This window comes from Hypanus sabinus, chromosome 8 (genome assembly GCF_030144855.1).
Source record: "Hypanus sabinus isolate sHypSab1 chromosome 8, sHypSab1.hap1, whole genome shotgun sequence".
NCBI lineage: Eukaryota > Metazoa > Chordata > Chondrichthyes > Myliobatiformes > Dasyatidae > Hypanus > Hypanus sabinus.
In genome coordinates, this window is record NC_082713.1 from 24955497 (window position 1) to 24975209 (window position 19713).

General features: G+C 41.7%; 1 protein-coding gene and 1 long non-coding RNA gene across 2 annotated transcripts in view; one reads left to right on the plus strand and one right to left on the minus strand.

Moving 5' to 3' along the window:
• The window catches only part of LOC132397982 (uncharacterized), a 157709-nt gene extending 154662 nt beyond the window's left edge, over positions 1-3047 (minus strand). Inside the window, exon 1 of the long non-coding RNA XR_009513501.1 lies at positions 2833-3047. This is a non-coding gene — a long non-coding RNA (uncharacterized LOC132397982). The remainder of the gene's footprint in view (positions 1-2832) is intronic.
• The window catches only part of LOC132397978 (sestrin-3-like), a 58170-nt gene continuing 40262 nt past the window's right edge, over positions 1806-19713 (plus strand). Inside the window, exon 1 of the mRNA XM_059976834.1 lies at positions 1806-2021. Within this exon, the coding sequence (XP_059832817.1) occupies positions 1929-2021 (93 nt within the window). The 5' untranslated portion in view covers positions 1806-1928. The remainder of the gene's footprint in view (positions 2022-19713) is intronic.

The following is a 19713-nucleotide window of genomic DNA, read 5'->3' on the forward strand; positions in this document are numbered from 1 at the left end:
TCTGCATCATTTCTGCCTGATGATGGGACTTTCTTGAACACCTTCCCTTTTTCTCAGCAACACCTTTCCTCTACTGTAGTTAGCTGGGCTTGCAATGGTAAGCGCTCCATTTACTGCATTCTCCTCTCAACCAGAACAAGTACTGCTCTTGTCCTCACCTTCCAATTAATCATTCTCCATATTCAATGGATCATTCTTTATAAAATCTACCAGCTTCAATGGGATCCCTTCAACTTTCCCTTCCCAGCACCCACATGAGTCTGCATCATACACAGCTTGGTTCAATCTTCCACCTGTCACTTCAATTCTCCATTCTGACTTCCCTGTTTTGGCTACCTACTCTGTTCTAGCAAAACTCAACATACACTCAAGGAACAGTACCTCAGCTTCCGGTAAAGCTCCTTGCAACTCCTGGTACTTAAGAAATTCAACCATTTCAGATAGAAATGGGCACCACGGTAGCACAATGCTATTTCAGCTCAGGGTGTTCCAGAGTTCAGAGTTCAGTTCCGCCTCTGTTCTGTAAAGTCTCTGTACATTGTGCCCGTAGAATACACGGATGTTCCCCAGGTGCTCCGGTTTCCTCCCTCAGTCCCAAGAGGTACTGGGTAGGGAAAATGCTCATTACAAATTGTCCTGTGATTTAGGTCAATGTCAACTGGGGTTGTGGGGTTACTGGGGGAGCATGGGTCAAAGGGCCAGAAGGGCCTAAGGCACATCTTTTTAATATAAAAAGAGTGAACAGAGTTACTTCTGATGCAATAGTGCAGGCTTTCCTCTTTTCAAAGATGCTTGCAGACCTGCTGAGTACTTCCAGCATCACAAATGTTTGATTCACTGGGTTACTAATTCTTTTATTTCTGATCTTCAGAAATGCTGTGATCTACATCCCACATTTGTAGCAGTTTTCTTTTTCGCTACTACCTCAACCCATCTCCGGTTGCACACCTCCTAACAGAGTCAGAACCAACGGTTTCAACATCACAGGAATAGTTTTGGTTTCCACACTGTCCCAGACATCCACCATGCTTTCGCCATCTCTTCTCCTCTTTGCAACTTCAAGCACACTTTTGTTTCATCTGTTCCGGTTCCACTAAGGTCATCAACCTCAAATGCTATTTCTGTTTGTCTCTTTACAAATGCTGATTTACCAGCTGAATATCATCTACTTTTTTCTTGTTTCAGAGCAGTGTGCATGAATTGGCTATTGTGTTTCAGCAAAACAACGGTAACCACACCTCAAATGTATTCCATCAGTTTTAAATGATATTTGGCTGATTCTGAAAGGTGACTTATAAATGCACGGCTGTTTTTCATTTCTCAAATGTAAACTTTGCCATTCTTAGGATTTCTTCACACGTTACAACAGAGGAAAATTAATTTTGGAACATTTCTTTTTTGCATCACATCAGCTTGAGCTTTTCAAACAATATCTTGGGGTATGAATATTCAAAGTTCGACATGTTGACCAGAGCAAAAAGCAATCGGTTTCACAAGAAACCCTTCTGCTCGCCCTAAAGCAACTTGATCATAACCATCAATTCTGATGAAGTTTCGATTGTTGATTGGATGATCAGCCTCCAGCTGCTTTCATTCTGATTGGTTCGCGCTTCTCCTTCCTCTTGGATACAAGGGCGGGCTACTGATTGGCCAGAGATGACGCGAAGCAAGGAGTGAAGCAAAACCTGTGCTGTAATTGGTCAAGTGTGACGACTGGACCCGCCTTCTTTCTCAGGACAGGCTGGGCTGTGATTGGATGATGGTGCGTTTGAGTGACAGGCTGGTGCCTCCTTCCTAAGGAGGTTGTGCCTTGACTTGTACGGAGGAAAGGACCGGCTTTGCGGGACAAAGCCCCGGCTCCAGCGAAAGAAACAGCAGAGGGAGGAAAAAGAAGCAACAAGGGGGGATAAAAAGTCAATGCAAAGAAAATGATCATCAGTATCAGCGAGGAAAACGACAGGAACCCAGAGAACATGGCAGCGGGGGAATATTTAAACCGCTGTCAGAGGATCTCCAGACAGGTAACCGTGCAAAAAACAATATGAACAAAAGGAATAGCAGAGTAAACAGCAGCACTTGCAGCTCCCTGTACATATAGATTGAGCTAGTGACAGGGTAGCCACTAAACACTTTTAGCATTCCAATTTAATTCATTATCTTGCGTTTCTGTGTTCTTGCATATCTTTCATTTGCACCATTGAGTCCGGCGACTTGGTTGAAAAAAAATCATTGTAACTTGTTTTGTCTGTTGTGAATTTGCGTTTTATTTCTAGTCTTCCCATTGTTAAGATGTGTCTTTCCCCCCCCCAATACAATGTTCTTTTACACCTACCTCTTTTTAAAATTTTTTCATGTTTGTGATTTCAAGTGCTAAGGCACAGGGGTAAAAGGTGATATTCCAACTAAATCGATCTCTATTGAATAATGAAGTGATCATTGGATTCACTAGGTTGCAAACTTTGCAAAAAAAAAATTATTTTGAAAGGATATTGTAACTGTTTTTGTTCCCTCCTTCACCTCCCCATTCGACATTAATTGTGTATAAATTAGTGAAATCTTTCCCATTAAGTGCAGCCACGTTCCTCGATTGCAATTTACATTACGTTAGCCAGTTAAAGTATAATTGAAACACATAAAAATAGTCATTCTAAAATTACAGCACTGCAAATTCCACCGCATCAGTGTTAAGTAGTGATCCAAGATAGCAAACATGTATGTCTGTGCTGCTTATTTTAAATATCCCAATTCATTTTGGTCAGGAGCATAATCCCCATTATATTGCAACGATCCTTTGTGAATCGACTAAAATGCAACCTCTTTGCATCATCTTACCGTTTTCCCCCCTTCTTTGCATTTTTTCTCTCTCTCTTTGCTGTAGAGAAAGCATTTGGCCAACATCGATGCCAATCAAAGTTGTTTTTCTCTCCCAGCCGCGCTGCAGTGTCTGTTCTGCCAGGGCAGGGGGCGCTCCAGCTAAGGATCTGCTTGTTTACATCATTGCTGGACTTATTCCAGCCTCCTTTGTGATTTCACTTAAAGCTGCAGAGGTCTCTTTTCAACCTGCCAAATTCTGCAATTCAGAATCACCCACTGACAAATGCATCTGTATGCAGATTGATATGTAAAGATGGACAAGTAGATCTATTGTTGCAACACAATTGCATTTTTATTGAAAAGAGGAAAAAATTCCTGGAATTAAATTATTTTGACTGCTGAGAAGTGACATCAGTGAGACAAAGCCTTTTTTCCCTCTCTTGCTGCATATTTTAATTTTTGTACTCCAACGAAGAAAAAAACCATGCAACAGTATTTTAAATCATTAATGTCTGTGTTGTTAAGGTTACTTTTTCTGCATTTGTTGATTTACAGGCTTTCATCCTACCTATTATTCTTTTTCTTATCCTTAGTGTGCTACGGTGATGGCTCTCTCAGCTGTTCTTTTTCTTCTTGCAAATGAGATGCACAATCTAAAAAAATATATACATGGGCAGTTTTCTTATAGAACTGCATCCCTAGGCTTTAGGATCAGATCCATTATTTTGTATCTCCTGTTCTTCCAATAAAGGCTTGCTGCTGAAACAAAGCTCTGGTAAAGTACGAAAGCTTCACTTGCCTCTTTAGTGGGTCATGCTGATTTATTTTACCATTGGTCCTGATTTGGCCTGGACAATCCCATCTTTCAGATGAATGATCTAATTTCTAAGAAAGTTACTGCATTGAATCATCACTTCTTTATATGTCTTAAGAGTTAGCAAGATTAAAGTTTTCAGTGAACTTTCATCCAAGCAGGCACACGTCTACGAGGCATCTGTCCGATTTTTGGCCTGTGTGGAAGATCATTACTGTATTTTATTATCAAAGCACTTCAGCAGTCCGTTCTTAGTTTGGTTTGCAAGAACAAAGGCATCTGAAGAGAAACAAACATGGGTAAAGATGAATGGATGATATTTTCTAACCTGGAGCCCTACTGTTCCATTACTTCCCCCAACCCACCCCCAGCCAAGTGTAATTGTGGTTCTGTTTAAAGGCCCCATAAGCTTGGGGAATTAAGTGTCAGATCATAATCTTAACGCAGTCAAGCAAATACCATCATTAATGGAAATAGATTACGCACTTCTTCACTGTAACTGTAACCACAGCACACTTGTTCTTCTATGGCCACTTTAGTTCCTTATCACCGTTCTCTTCACCATCCTGTGCCTCTTCACTTATTACAAGATCTTTTTGCGAAACAAATTAAATGGCCAGTTTTCCTCTTAAGGTGCTGACTCATGGTGCCTTGTGCTTCAGTGGGCTACAGAATGTTCTGGTGTCTCGCGCAATTGTCTATTTTTGTTTAAGATGTTGAGGCACCAAGATCATCCCCGGGTCCTGCCCTTGCTCAGCACTCTTTCCTGAAAATGTTCCAGTAGGGTCACTAAGCTCTACACTGTTCCATCTGAAGGGCACTTGGAGGTAATTGTTGTTTTCTTATTCCCAGCAGAATGAGTAAATTAAATTTAGGTGGCTTGCCTCTGAGGCAAATGTGGGAGCCTTTGCCACAAGGCCAACAAGGTTGTTGTCTTAATCGGAGGATTGTAATCCTCACCGTCTGTGATGCTCAACAGGGTGTCAGCCATACATTCTTTGCTTGTTTCGAGTAATAATCCAAATCCAATACTTCAACTGCATAATCTTATTTGTACACTGAGACTGTTGCCTGCCACAGCAACAGAGCCTTTTGGACAAACTTGGGTGGGATCAGTTTGCATCCTGGTATTAAGCTTGCTGGGGCAGTGAGTACACAGATGAGGTATGATTATTTCCAAACTATGAACACGGGATTATTGTATTCCACCAGGTATGACTGAGATAGAGCATTACTGTTTGGAGTGACACTGGATGCTAGGTACACAGGAGGCTGACGAGTATGCACTTATGCTTGTTGATAATGTATGAGATGTGCAGCAGCCCAAAGTCTTGCAAATGGCTTATCTACACCAACCAATGGGGAAAAATTTGCTCCCTGCCAAAAGTAAGGATAAGATAGCACCTTGGAACACCAGACTATTCATGCAAGTTTTGTGGAGGAGATGCCACATTCTTTTAGCAATTTATTATCAAAGAGAAGGCAAAATTGATGGACTCTTGCAACCAGCTTACACAGCCAGAGCTAAAGTAGGTCAAATCAAATAAATAACTGTCAAGAAGTGTATAGAGTCATATGCATTACTATCTCAGGGCATTAATAAAGGTTTATGGAAAACTGGCAGTATGTCAATTGTTTGTGAGAGGGTCGGGGCGAAGGGGTTATTGAGAAGAATTGATGATTGAGAAATGAAGCAGGTTCGAGCATGATGAGAAAGGAAGATGGAGTGAATGTCACAGTTTCCAATTCTGGTAAGTTATTCTCAGAATTTTGAACTACTTATGGTGCAAAATTACCATGATATGAGTGACATGAGGATGTTATTATTTGTGTAATTAGTACTTTATCTTCTCCAAATTTGTCCGAAAAATTAGTTTTGAGATTTCAGGATTAATCCTCAAGCTACACAGAGTCAGTATATGTACTCAGTGGCTACTTTATTAGGTACATTGGTTCATTAAAGCAAATACCTAATTACCCAATCGTGTGTCGGCAACCCAATGCATAAAAGCATGCAGACATGGTCAGTTGATGTCCAGACCAAACATCAAAACAGGGAAGAAATGTGATCTTAGTGACTTCTGACCAACCATCTGGTTGTTGGTGCCAGATGGGATGGTTTGAGTATCTCATAAACTGTTGATCTCCTGGGATTTCTATGCACAACAATCACTAGAATTTATGGAGAATAGTACTAAAAACAAAACAGATCCAGTAAACAGCAGTTTTGTGGAGTTATTCGGAGGAGAATAGCCAGAATGTTTCAAGCTGACAGGAAGGCAACAAGAACTTAGAAAGCCACATATTATAACAGTGGTTTGCAGAAGAGCATCTTTGAATGCACAGCACTTCAAACCTTGAAGTAAATGGGCTATAGCAGCAGAAGACCGCAGACATACACTAGGTGGTGGCATCCTTCGGTCTCGAGAGACCATGGATCTGCACCTGGAGTTTCCAGGGCGCAGGCCTGGGCAGGGTTGTATGGGAGACCGGCAGTTGCCCAAGCTGCAGGCCTTCCCCTCTCCACGCCACCGATGTTGTCCAAGGGAAGGGCACTAGGACCCATGCAGCTTGGCACCGGTGACGTCGCAGAGCAATGTGTTGTTAAGTGCCTTGCTCAAGGACACAAACACGCTGCCTCAGCTGAGGCTCGAACCAGTGACCTTCAGGTTACTAGTCTGGTGCCTTGTCCGCTAGGCCGCGCACCAACACAACTGGCCATTTTATTAGGTGCAGGAGTTAATAAGTTAATATATTAATGATATTAATACATTATTAATATTTACACAGATTATTCATAATTGTAAACTCATCCAGTACTAAAAACCCAAACGAAGGCACCAAGAGCATTTTAAGAGCGGATGAATATGACTGGCGTGTAAGATCTTCAGCAACCAAGGGATGTTCGTAGACCTTAACAGAATCTTTTCTGTAAGTTCATAGCTGACTGAGCAGTCTATGAACCCTTTGATCATTTTACTCTATGTCAGACACTCAGCTGAGTCCAATTCAGGTTTGCTGCAGTTCACAGCATCATTTAATTCTCTGATTCAGCAGGGCTGGATTAATTAACCATTGGGATCACACTTTGGATGATACATAGTTCATGTTTAGGCAGGCAATCTTTGTAGTGATGTCATCCCTCAATATCAAGTAGTTTACAATTATCATGCATGAGATAGTTGACTATTGGCTTTATAATATTACTTGTGCAAAAATACCCAGATATTATTTAGCACGTCACTAAACCATTTTTGTTGACATGATTGGATAATAAATACAGGAAACTGGTAATTAGATCAAGTCAAACAGGAAATTTACTGTGGGAGCTCTTTTAAAAAATATATATAATTATTCCCTGAGCCTTTGCTGTGCTTAGTTTGAAGACTGTTGATGTTGCCTTTCTCAGCTCCCCAAAAGTAATCATTGTCCACTCAAACCAGGAAGGCCCTAGGGCAAGTTGGTCAGCTGTGCAGATGTCGGGTAAGGCAACTATCCTTTGCTTCCTAAGGCAAAATAGAAAACCTTCATTTATTATAGCTGGGAAGGTGTGTCTTTAGTGTGCTCCTTGCTCATTGAGCCCACTTGCACTGCCAAGCATGAAGATGGTTTATTTGGGTAAGAACCAAGATGGCAGACGGTGACTGGTATTGTACTGAAGGTAGTGTTAGAATCATTGACGTGCAGGGAAGTCTTCCCCCAGAAAGAAAACAATGGTGTTTCAACATATTGAACAAAATCTTTGTTTACACAACTTTCATGCATCCTTTCTGTCTTTGGAGACTTTGACTTTTTTTTTTGAGAAAGTCAACCCTAATGTCTTCCTGGCATATTGATGCTAGTGTTTAAAAACATGTTCCAGATTGGGAACAGTTTTCCAGTGCAAATGATGTGTGCAGCTGGTGGAAAGAGTACATCTCTGTGTGCTCTTGACGGATGGTAATCCATTGCATTGGTCGCCCTGGTGAATGACGACAACTTCCATTCCACGTTGACACCTGGAAGTTACTAATTTCTTTCGTTTCCTTGTATCAAGCTAATTCTCATTTTAAATTAGATCCGGGGATTTTCTTACACTCTTTGCTTCTGAAGACTATTAGATCGTGGACTTAGTTCCTCATTGTCCTAATGTGCACAGATACTGGTTTACTGGCTTAGTCAGTATTAATTGCCTTCCACCTTGTCTCATGTTGAAGAGCTATGAGTTAATTTGTACAAAAATAATTTGACTCCTTAGATATTTTCAAATATCTTTTCTACTTGCATTGAACTTTGTCACTGCAACTAAATTGTTATGTTAAGTGTATGGAAGTCCTAAAAGTTAAATGCTGCCTGCCTGTCCTAGTGATGGGGATTTTTTTTCCTTTGCATGTGGCCCAGGAGGAAGGGTTGGCAAGTTTGCAGCTTGCTTTCTCTTCAGTGAAATCTACTCCACAGTCACTGACGTGCTGGAGTTTGTTACAACTGCTTAAAGCAAACCTGCTGCGAGTGTGGCAAACTGCTCAAAGGCTTGTAAGTGACTGATAACACAGAAAAGATCTTTAAAAGAATCTTATTTTTGACCCTCGTGTTCAATTTTTGGGAATCCAATTTTGGCTGTAATTTGGTGCAGTAACTAAAAGCTCTTGAGCTTGCCCTCTCAAGTGGTGAGATTCTTGTTGATCTAGTGTTTCAGTATAACTTTCCTCTACTAATCCCCTATGCGACAAGAAGCTGGGACTCCACAGCCATCCTGGAATGGTGAATCCTAAAGGATATTTTTCCGAGTGGCAAGCTTTCTTCCCCTTGCTGCCGAGTGGCCAATTCACCTCATTCTGACCCAGGATTGAGACACGGCACAGAGTCATGGGAAGCACCTGCTTATCCGTACTGTCAAGCCTCATTGTATACATTTCAAGGTGTGTTAGCCAAGGGTGGGCAGTAAGCGGGGCAGCACAGTAGAGTAGTGGTAAGTGCAATTGCTTACAGCGCCAGCAGTCACCGATTGGGGTTCGATTCCCAGTGCTGGTTTTAAGGAGTTTGTATGCCCCCCCCCCCCCACCGAAGTAACAACGTGTGTTTCATCTAGCTTCCTCCCACATTTCAAAAGGTAACTGGCCCTGGAAGAGTGGTGACATTTGCAGGCTGCGGCCAGCACAGTCCTCTCCGATTTGACACAAACAACACATTTCACTATTTCGCTGTATGTGACAAGTAAAGCTAATCAAGCAACACAGAAAATGCTGATGGAACGCAGCAGGCCAGGCAGCATCTATAGAAAGAAGTGCAGTCAATGTTTTGGGTCGAGACCCTTCGTCAGGATAGTTATCTGTAATTCACTCCGACTTCGAAGACGAACATGAAAGAAGACCACCAGAATTATTTTGGGCTGTGATCTGGCTGAGCTGGCGGTGTTAGTGGGAGTATGCAGTAGATTTGTCGGCGACTCAAAAAAAAAAGTCTGCATTTTTGCTTGTGAGATCTTTCTGCACCTCCCCCAAGACCACCACCAATTTATTTATTAAATTAATAAATCTGGTTCATTAAATTAGCCACTTTTATTAAATTTAATTACACAACCTGTGCAGGATTGAACTCAGTCCCAGGTTTGTCAACCAGAATCACAACTGCACAAGCGTTGTCATTACCAAATGCCCTAATGACACATACTCTCTTAGTTTTATTCAATTGTTCTGTCAGTTAGCCATTTGACAGTTGGATAAATAGCATTGTCATCATGAGCTTTGCAAATACAGGGAAGTAATTGAAACAGTAATGCAGTTTATACACTGTGTCCTTGTGTGTCTTTACATATGGTGTCAAGTGAAATTGGGTAGATTGGGAATAGGCTAATCAAGTCTCCTAGGCAGGGAATATGTAACCTGTAAAATTTGTATCGGTATTCTAATTTGCAACAGTGTGTTGTTAAAGAACACAGGCCGTTTTAAGTGTTGCATATACAGGAATAACTATGTGTCTGCATTGGCCATCTGGGGGTCTCTACTAATCTACTTACCAGGATATGAATGGATTTGAGAATGAGCCTTTTATGCTTTTGAGTGTGAACAAACAGAATCACTAAACATAATGATCTGGTCTAGATTGGAACATTTGAAATAGATTATGTGTATAATTAAATAATTAACTGATGGTTACCTTGTGGAACATTGATGTTTCCAGTTTGACAAATTTCTTGGACCCACTGCCCATAAGACAGTTTGACTTTTAAGTCTTTATTGCCCTTGTGATCATCTGGTGCATAACAACGCAATGCTTCTGTCTGAACCCGGCCGAGCCTGAAGAAATTGTCAGCAGGAAATGTCTCTCACTGGTGGTAGCTGAGTATTTAAAAATCTATATTGTATAAAAATGGGGCACTGTGCTAGCGTAATGGTTAGTGTGATGCTGTTACTGTGCAGGGTGCTGGAGCTTGGACTTTGGAAGGAGTCTGTACATCCTCCCCATGACTGCATGGGTTTCCCTGGGTGCTCCTGTTTCCTCCCACAGTCCAAAGACATTCCACTTGGTGAGTTAATTGGTCGTTGTAAATTGTCCCATGATTAAATGAGGGTTAAATCAGGTGTTGCTGGGTGGCAAGGCTTGTTGGCATGAAGAGCCTGTTCTGCGCTGCATCTACAAATAAATTTCAAAGAGGCTTGGAGTATGAAGGTGATCTTATCATGGATGTATTGGAGAAATCTCTTCTAATGTAGATTACCAATGTGATCAGTTGAGGAATGTGCCAGGTTTCCCACATCTGCATTAGGAAGCATAAAAGTTCCAGTGCTTTAGCACACAGTGGTTCTTGCATCTAAGCAGGAAAGTCCAAAGCTGTTGAAAATGTATTCATTGAGAAAAACACAACTCATTGGGGAGAGATGTGGATTGCTTAACCCTGCTGGAGGATGGGAGTATTTTAGCTGTTACTATAGGAAGCGATTCACTGATGCAGTTAATGTTTAGTTCAGTGGATGCACATTGAAGTGCTCTCTGTTGATTTGCCTGGTGATTCCTGCATACTGAAGCTTCTGAATTTGGTATTTGTTTTTTTAAAAAAGTGTGTTGACACAAGTGTTCCAGTGGCTCCCTGCAACGGCAGGTGTAAGGGGGTTAAAATTACCATTTTTGATGGAGGATTGGGGAGTGGTGGTGTTACTGTTGGTAGGGATGAGGGGTGTTCCGTGGATGAGTTAAACAACCCAAGTGAGGGATCAGGATGAAGTGGGTGGGAGTTTTGTCTTGCCCCAACGCACACCCAATGGATCAGAGCTCCTGTCCTTGCTGCATCAACGTCCCATCAGAAGCCTGTCCCACAAGAGTAAGTTAGCACGTGCTATAGGAACTGGCAGTAATGAGGACTCGTATCCCAGCTGTGGAGATGAAAAAAAAAAGGCTCCACACCCCAAGGATCACCAGCAAAATTCTCGCTGCCTCCTTGGAGTGTACTGTTGACCCTGTCTCTGGGCTCTGCTTTTCCAGTGGAAAATTAATTGGGTGATTTGAGTCCACTGTAAAGGAAATATTGGTTTTGGCTTTTTATTGCCACGTTGACCAAGATACAGTGAAAAGCTTGTCTTGCATACTGTTCATACAGATCAAGTCATTAAATGGTGCATTGAGGTAGAACAAGGCAAAACAGTAATAATGTCGAATCAGATGTAAGAGATGCAGAGAAGGTACAGTGCAGATAAACAAAGGGCACAATGACTAAGGTCAAAAGGGCAAAGGTCAAAGGGCACAATGACCGTAAGGTCAAAAGTCTATCTTCTCGTACAAGAGGTCCATTGAAGACACAGTTAACAGTGGGATAGGGGCTGTCCTTGAGCTTGGTGCTGCGAGCTTTCAGGGTTTTGTATCTTCTGATGTATCTGTCTGATGTGGGAAGTGTATGAGGCACTGGCAGCTTAGTTCTTCACTTCGTGTTATTAAGAGTGATGATCTGACTGCAAGTCTCCATACTTGGTTTCCTTTCCAACTCTACCGCTGCACAGCCGCTGGATTATCTCAACAGCAATTCTATAATGCAGTCTTAATCCCTGCAATGAGCCAGTCAAAGTGGATTTGAGGGAGTGCTGTCGATGGGTAAGAGAGTTGAATCTGCTGGAGCAATGAAAGCAAAATGGGTGAAGGAAGACCAGCAACCTAAAGCTGAACGTGTGTGAGCTTTTACAATAGTGAGAAAGGATACTTTGCCTAGTACGTTCCCAGAATTTTCAGGAAAAGGAAGTTCTTGTCCTAACAATAGCTGGAGAGAGCAGGCTTGTTTATGGTGAGGAAGGATGCAATAATGGGAATTTGAAAGTTGGTATTTAGTGAGAAAGATGGTGGTTGGTGAGGTATTGATCAACTGTTTACCCTCGCTCCGAAAATTGGGGGAGGCAATGATTAGGGCCCTTAGAAGTCATGCAGTATAAGTGGTAAATGGTCTGAAAGATCAGATGATTGTGTTTGTGGTTGAGAATGGATGGGACTTGCACAGAAAACTTCATTTAAAAAGAGCTGAATGATGCATGTGATTGTGAGATGACATTGTCATGAATGTGAGTGAGGAAGTGATGAGAGAGTTTGAAATTGAGAAAAGCAAACAGGACAAAAATGTCATCGCCTCAAGGGAAGGGCAAGTCTTACTGGAGATTAAAGTCACCTTGGGTGTAGAATCATTTGGAAAAAACGTAGCAGGAATAGAGAGGCCAACCTTAATAGAAGAACACCAAGATTTGCAGCCAATGTGTATGGTACCCAATAAAGCAAATCTGAAGAAATTTGGTTAGATATGAAAAGATGCCTTTTCCATACCAACATTGTTGGCAGCTGTACCTTCTGGTTCTTCTAATGTGTTGTCACCAGTCATTCACTGAAGAATCTAAAATTGTGGATGACAGGTTACCGGAAGAGAAGGTTCATGTACATACTTGTTGTACTTGATTGGTACATTTGTTGAAGCCCGCCCCCCCCCCACTTCATTAGCTGAAGCAATAAGCCTTGGGTTCAAATTTTGCTTGGGCGTTGACACTAAATGTGTACCGTCCAATAAACTCATTACCTGAGATTTAATTTTATTGACTCCAGGGCAATCAAGTTTGTATACTGGGCTCCTGATCTAACCAGGCTTGTTTCACCAGAGACCAATTTCTCACCCCCAGCATAATGACAATAGATCTTGTGAATTGCTTGCCATAACCAAGTACAAAATTAAATTTATTTTCGAAGTGCATATATGTCACCCTATACAACCCAGACATTCATTTTCTTGCCGGCATACTTAGTAAATCCAGTGATCATAGTAAAATCAGAGAAAGACTGCACCAAAAGGGCAGACAACCAGCGTGCAAAAGACAACAAACTGTGCAAATACAAAAGAACGTAGTAATAATAATAATAATAATAAAACATTTCAAGAACATAAGATGAAGAGTCCTTGAAAGTGAGTGCATAGGTTGCAGGAACTGTTCGGTGATGGGGCAAGTGAAGTTCTGTGATCTTGTTCAAGGGTCTGATGGCTGAGGGGTGGTAACTGTTCCTGAACCTGGTGGTGTGGGTCCTGAAGCTCCTGTACGACCTACCTGGTGGCAGCTGTGAGAGGAGCATGTCCTGGCTGGTGAGGGTCCCTGATTATGTTGCTTTCCTGCAACAGCGCTTCATGTAAATATACTTAGTGGTGGGGAGGGCTGTACTCATAATGGACTGGGCCATATCCTCTTCTTTCTGTAGGGTTTTCCAATCCAAGGCATTGGTGTTTCCATACCAGGCTGTGATGCAGCCAGTTAGTATACACTCCACCACACACCTGTAGAAGTTTGTCAAAGTTTTTGATGTCACACTGAATCTTCACAAACTTCTAAGGAAGTAGAAGCACTGCAGTGTGTCCTTAGTAATTCGCTTTGGTGCTGGGCCCTGGACAGGTCCTCTGAAATGATAACACAGAGGAATTTAAAGTTGTTGACCTTCACCACCCCTGATTTTCCCCGATTTTCCCCTGATTTCTTCCTCCTGATGTCAAAAATCATCTCCTAAGATGAATTGCTTTTTCCTGTTTGTCACATTTCCAGAGCTCCAATGCACACTTGTCATTTGTTCAATATCTACAAGTGACTGAACCGGAGGTATAGGGGGCTATGTTTAACAGGCTTGTTAATTCTTGGGTGAAGCACTTATTAATGGGCATCACAGTGATTGGTGCTTTCAGAAGTGATAATTTAATATGAACCAAGAAGTTCACTGTTTTCCCGGGAAGATATTAATGGTTGGCACTGTGCCTCACTTGTTAAAGGGACTAGGAGGGGCAGTGATTCAGTTGTATTCTAATAAGGTGACGATGCTTACTGTTCCTTACCAGGTCACTGTGCTAGTAATATGGATATTGTTAGCTTACTAAATAAGTAATATCCTTGCTTTAGCTTGCAACCTAACCATGTCCTTGCATTACCGGGTTTCCATTTAGACAGAAGCTACTTACATTGGGGTCTCTCTCAACAAGCCACTTAATTAGGGCAATTCATACATCAGCCCTGAAAGGTTAAGAAACTGTATTTAAGAACAGAAAACAAAAAAAAAAGATCATTTGGCCAGTCCATGGAGTCAATTGTTTGTAAGATTATGAGACATTTGTTATAAATAAAGAAAGAAGATGTATTTAATATAATGTACCACATACCCAGCTATAGCAGGAGGTGGAGATAATATTGTTTGCATGTTTTTTGGTCCTGCAAAGGATGTATACTATTTCCTACGTTACGACAGCGAGAACACTTTAAATATAATTGACTGGGTGTGTAATGCTTCTGAGTGGCATCAGATTTATGAACGACACTCCATTAATGTCAATTCTTTCTTGCATTGGCCTGCATCTTAAGTCTGAATGCTGCATATAATATTTACTAAAGTGCGACTCTATGTTACTCCACTGGTCATTATTACTGACCATCAGAATAAACTTGTCTAAGCCTGTGTAAGTGACCCAGGTCTGCCAGCAGTCTGTCTGAAATCAGTTTTCAGAATTAATTTGTGGGGATTTTTTTTTTGAAACAGGTTAATTCTGTGCTTGCTTCAAGTACTTTCTGGGGGTTTGTGTGGATTGAAATCTTGCAGCTTATTCTCAGTATTATTAAATTGTAATCTGAGCAACGTTTGTGATTTGATTCAGTTTTGACTTGCGGACGTCTGCAATTTCGGAAGCCTTCAACACAGTCTTAAGAAGTAGAATATTTAATCTGAAAAAACATTGAATTTGCTACCTCAAGATGCTCCCAGCACCTGCCACAGACCTGTTTGCACCAGTAGTTCATTCTGGCATCCTCTAGCTCTAAACACAACCTCTGGACAAAGACCAAATTTGAAAGAATAACAGAGGAAGGAGGTGAATGAATGTGCCAAGAGCCTCTATCTATTGAAATATCTGATCGCTAGTATTTGGAAGGGTTGTGAAGGGTCTCAATCAACAGATCACTGAAAATGGCTTCGAGGTGAATAAATTGCTTTACATTAATTCTGAAAGCTCAGTCAGAAGCGAGAAAATCTGCAGATGCTGATGTACACTCGGTGGCCACTTTATTAGGTACAGGAGTGGATTCTTTGCTGTAACCTATCCACTTCAAAGTTTGATGTGTTGTGTAATCAGAGATGCTCTTCTGCACACCACTGTTGTAATGCATGGTTATTTGTGTCTCTATCACCTTCCTGTCAGCTTGAAGCAGTCTGGCCATTCTCTTCTGACCTCATTTACAAAATGGTTTGGCCTACAGAACCAACTCACTGGATTTTTTTTTGTTTTTCACACAATTCTCTGTAAACTCTAGAGACTGTTGGGCATGAAAATCCCAGGAGATCAGCATTTTCTTAGATACTCAAACCACCCCATCTGGCACCAACAATCATTCCATAGTCAAAGTCACTTGGATCACATTTCTTCCCCATTTCTGATGTTTGGTCTGAACAACAGCTGAACTTCTTGACCATGTCTGCGTGGTTTTATGCATTGAGTTGTTGCCACACGATTGGCTGATTGGATGTTTGCATTATTAGGTACACCTGGACAGCTTGTTAAAGAGGCCACTCAGTGTATTCTCAGAGTTCTGGCAGTGCTTTTGTATTCTAAACCAGTGAATGGGTTCAGACCTGTAAGCACAGCTGTGAAATATGCAGGCAGGCCAGTGATGATAATAGATATTTTCTTTTTAGAGACCGTATTCTTTTCACCCAAGACCAGCTTTCATTGGAATGAGTGGTGGCAGAAAGTGAATGGTTCATTAAAATCTGAAAAAGAAAGCTGAAGAAAACCCATGAGTGGTGGAGAAGCACTCTCCCAAGCTTGTATTTTTATTTCCTGATAGTGCCACATCACTGCAGGCTAACCATTGTACAGAAAATGTCACAATACCCCAAAAAAACGTGCATTTATTTTGCTGTTGGGGAGCCCAAAGGACCCAGCTAATTGGCAGCCGAGATCCAGGTTGAATGTGTGACTTTGGAATTTCTGTTGTAGACTCGGATTTCTGAGAGCTTAAACCAGCAATGGGAGTCAGAGAAATCTGGCCACTTCTGCAACAGAAAAACATAATTTAAAACAATAGCAATTTGTTTCTCTTATTTGCTGTGTTTATGTACTTTGTAATGACCTTTGTCCAGTCATTCAGTGCACGCAGTCTTTTTCCCACAATGCGGGAACCTGAAACCGGAGGGCACAGTTTTAAAGTGAGAGGGGAGAGGTTTACGAGGGACCTGAGGGGGGGTATCTTCTCAGAGAGGGTGGTACATCGACAGAATGAGTTGCCAGAGAAGGCCGTTGAGGTGGCAACATTTAAAAGACATTTCAGTAAGTACATAGGTGGGAAAGGTTTAGAGGATATAGGCTAAAATGGGACTAGCTTAGGTGGGCACTTTGGTTGTCATGGACCAGCTGAGCCGACTGACTTATTTCCTTACTGTATTACTCTCCTGACAGTTTTTTAAATTTCCAGAGAAGATCTTGCTTACTTTATCCAAGTCCTTCCAAATACATTTCTAACTTTGCCCCTGTATCATTCATCCACATGCGCGTAGCCTTTGCGACATGGACTGTGATGTTGCGTTTAGTCATTTCATTCTGCACTTATCTTGCAGTTATCAATCTTACTAGTTAAGAAATATTTACTTAGCTCTTTTTGTAATGTACATACGGGCAAGTTATCGGCCTCTTTATCAGAGAGCCTGTTCATTACTACTTCACTCTAGTGTCGTTGAGAATTTTTAATTATTTTCACACAAACTCTTTAGGTTCTTTATTTAACAGGCATGTTTTTTTTACTCCTGCTATACAATTTGGGGCCCAGCTTTATTCCTTTGTTGGGTCCATATATTCTTTTGCAGGAGGATTGGTATTAGCAGAACTTCCTATTCTTAGCTGTAAGTCATTGATTTGAGAAGACTTGCTGTTTTACCAGTGGGAAATTATCTAACCAAGATTGTGGAGCAGCATTGTATTGCTGTTAGGAGGTTTCCTCTCCAGATATCTGATAACATTTATCACCGTATACTTAAGCAGCTTTCTTGATTGTCATTGACATGTACAATATCATATTGAACATTACAGGACAGTACAGGCCCTTTGGCCCACGATGTTGTACTGACCTTTTAACCTGATCGGAGATCAATTTTATCTGAACTTTCTGGTCAATCCTCACCATCTACCAATTTTCCCCTGCAGCTGTGGTTATGCTGCCACATCCCAAAGATGAATTGCACTTGTGGCTCTCTAGTTTGTGCATTGGCTAATTTTGTCAAGAAAACCTTGGACTAAGCAGCCATCTCAGTTGTAGACCTGTTGATAAAATTCACTCGGAATTTAGTTCTGTTGCAGGTCTTTACATGTTAATTTGTAACCTGTAGCCCTCTCCCTTTGGAAATCCCTCATTGGCCCATGATTTGAATTAAATTAAATTCAATTCAGCACGTAATTGTTTGAGGTTATGACTATCTTGTAGATAATTTGGCACACCTGTTGCTGATATTTCATTGGTCGCATCAATCCTCTAGTGACTCACCTCCCCTGGTTCTGACTGTGCGGTACTCATTTCGTCCCCGCCTCCCATACAATGCTGTGGGCTTGGCTTGTGGAGTCATCTTGACTGGTGTTCACTGCTTTTGCAGAGATTATTTCATAACACAAGGATACTGATTGAGAAAGTCATTTCTAATTCTTATCATTAAAAGTGATTGCAGGAAGCCAATTTCTTGTCCATTCTCTTTTACTCTGCATTTGCTAAAGTGTCCTCTTTTTCACCTTAAGTTTGTTATGGTTTTCTGTTATCAGAGTTTACTCCTTCCCTTTAGAACGCAGTAGAGGCCCTTCAGCCCATGATGTTATGCTGACCTTTTAACCTACTCTAAGATCAATCTATCCCTTCCCTTGTATACAACTCTCCATTTTTCTATCATCCATGTGCCTATCTAAGAGTTTCTTAAATCTCCCTAATGTATCTGGCTCTACCACCACCCCCAGCAGTGTGTTCCATGTGCCCACCACTCGGCATAAAATAAATAAATAGACAATTCCCACTATACTTCTCTCCAATCACTTTAAAATTATGCCCCCTAGTATTAGCCAATTCTGCTCTGTGGAATAAGTGTCTGGCTGTCCACTGTATCTATGCCTCTCATCTTGCACACCTCTATCGTCACCTCTCATTCTCCTTTGTTCTAAGGAGAAAAGCCCTAACTCGCTCAACCTATCCTCGTAAGACATGCTCTCCAATCCCGGCAGCATCCTGGAAAAACCTCCTTTGCACCCTCTCAGAAGCCTCCACATACACCCTTCCTATGACGAGATGACCAGAACTGAGCCCAATACTCCAATTCCCTTTCTGGACATTTCCTTTCTGTTTAGCCAAGATACCCTGCAGAAGATAACAGATTCCCATCTTTGGAAGGGGCTCGGTGATGCAGGCCCACTTTGCATGAAGAATCTTATGCTCAGCAAACATGAAGATTAATTTCTCAGAGCATGACAGCAATGTTGCTGCTTCAGTTTTACAGAAGCCACTCTGGACTGTTGATTAAAACATTTTGCTTCTGGTGTTAATTTTGCATGTATCTGTAGTGCATTTTGTTGTTGGGGGGCTGAGATTACACTGCAGCTATGTTGAAAATTAATGACTTTGTTTTTGCCTGATTTTAATCAGCAGTGGACTCCTGGGAACTACATCATAGAAGTGCTAATTACTGCTCGTAATCCAAATTCAGCAGTAAATGGAAATTAAGTGCTTCAGAGGATTAAAGGTGCTTTATTGTTTCTTCCCATCTGCCCCATCCTTCAAGCACCTCACCGAAGTCTCCGATTTGGCACTAAAATCTGAGGTTGCCCTCCGGACAAATCTCCCAAATTGCTGTTCCACCTGCTTGGTCCTGAACGGTTTGTTTACTCTCTGTTGCAAGTGAATGTGTTTGGAGGTATTCCACGTGCAGCTTTCAGCAGGGGCTGGGTCAGCATGTAGCGATCAAGAGTTGAGAATTCTCAGCATCTTTTTTTTCTTCTTCTTTTGGCTGTTCTGAGAAACCCAAACAAAGTTCTCTGTGCATTTGCCTGTTTTTCCTGAAGTTGCTGCCACAATGTTGTGGCTTGTGATTGTGCAGAGGGTTCAAGCACTCCTTCGTTGTGGAGTAGTGAGCCTAACGTGACATGCAAGCTTGAGTATGTCGATCATTCCAGGCATGCTGTCTGTAGCAGGAATCACTGTGTTGACTGGGAGGACATCTTGTCCCTCGGCCATGCACTCTCACACCAGTTAGCACTTGGCCAGGGTCAACTTACCAAGCTGAGGTTCTAAGGTGAAGCTGCTCAAACTGTCTTTATATTTTCCAATAAACCTTGAGCCTTGGTAAAGAAGGTAAGAGCGAGGATGTTGTGCTGAAGGTTTATATGGTATTGGTCAGTTCACATTTGGAATATTGTGAGCACTGTGGGCTCCTTATCTAGGGAAAGATGTGTTTGTCCTGTTGAAGGTCCAGAGGAAGTGTACAAGAACAGTCGTGAGGATGGGAAGGTTAATTTACGAGAATAGTTTGCTGGCTCTGGGCCCTGTTCTCATTTGAGGAGAGGGCAGTAGAATCTGAAGGAAATCTACTGAATGCTG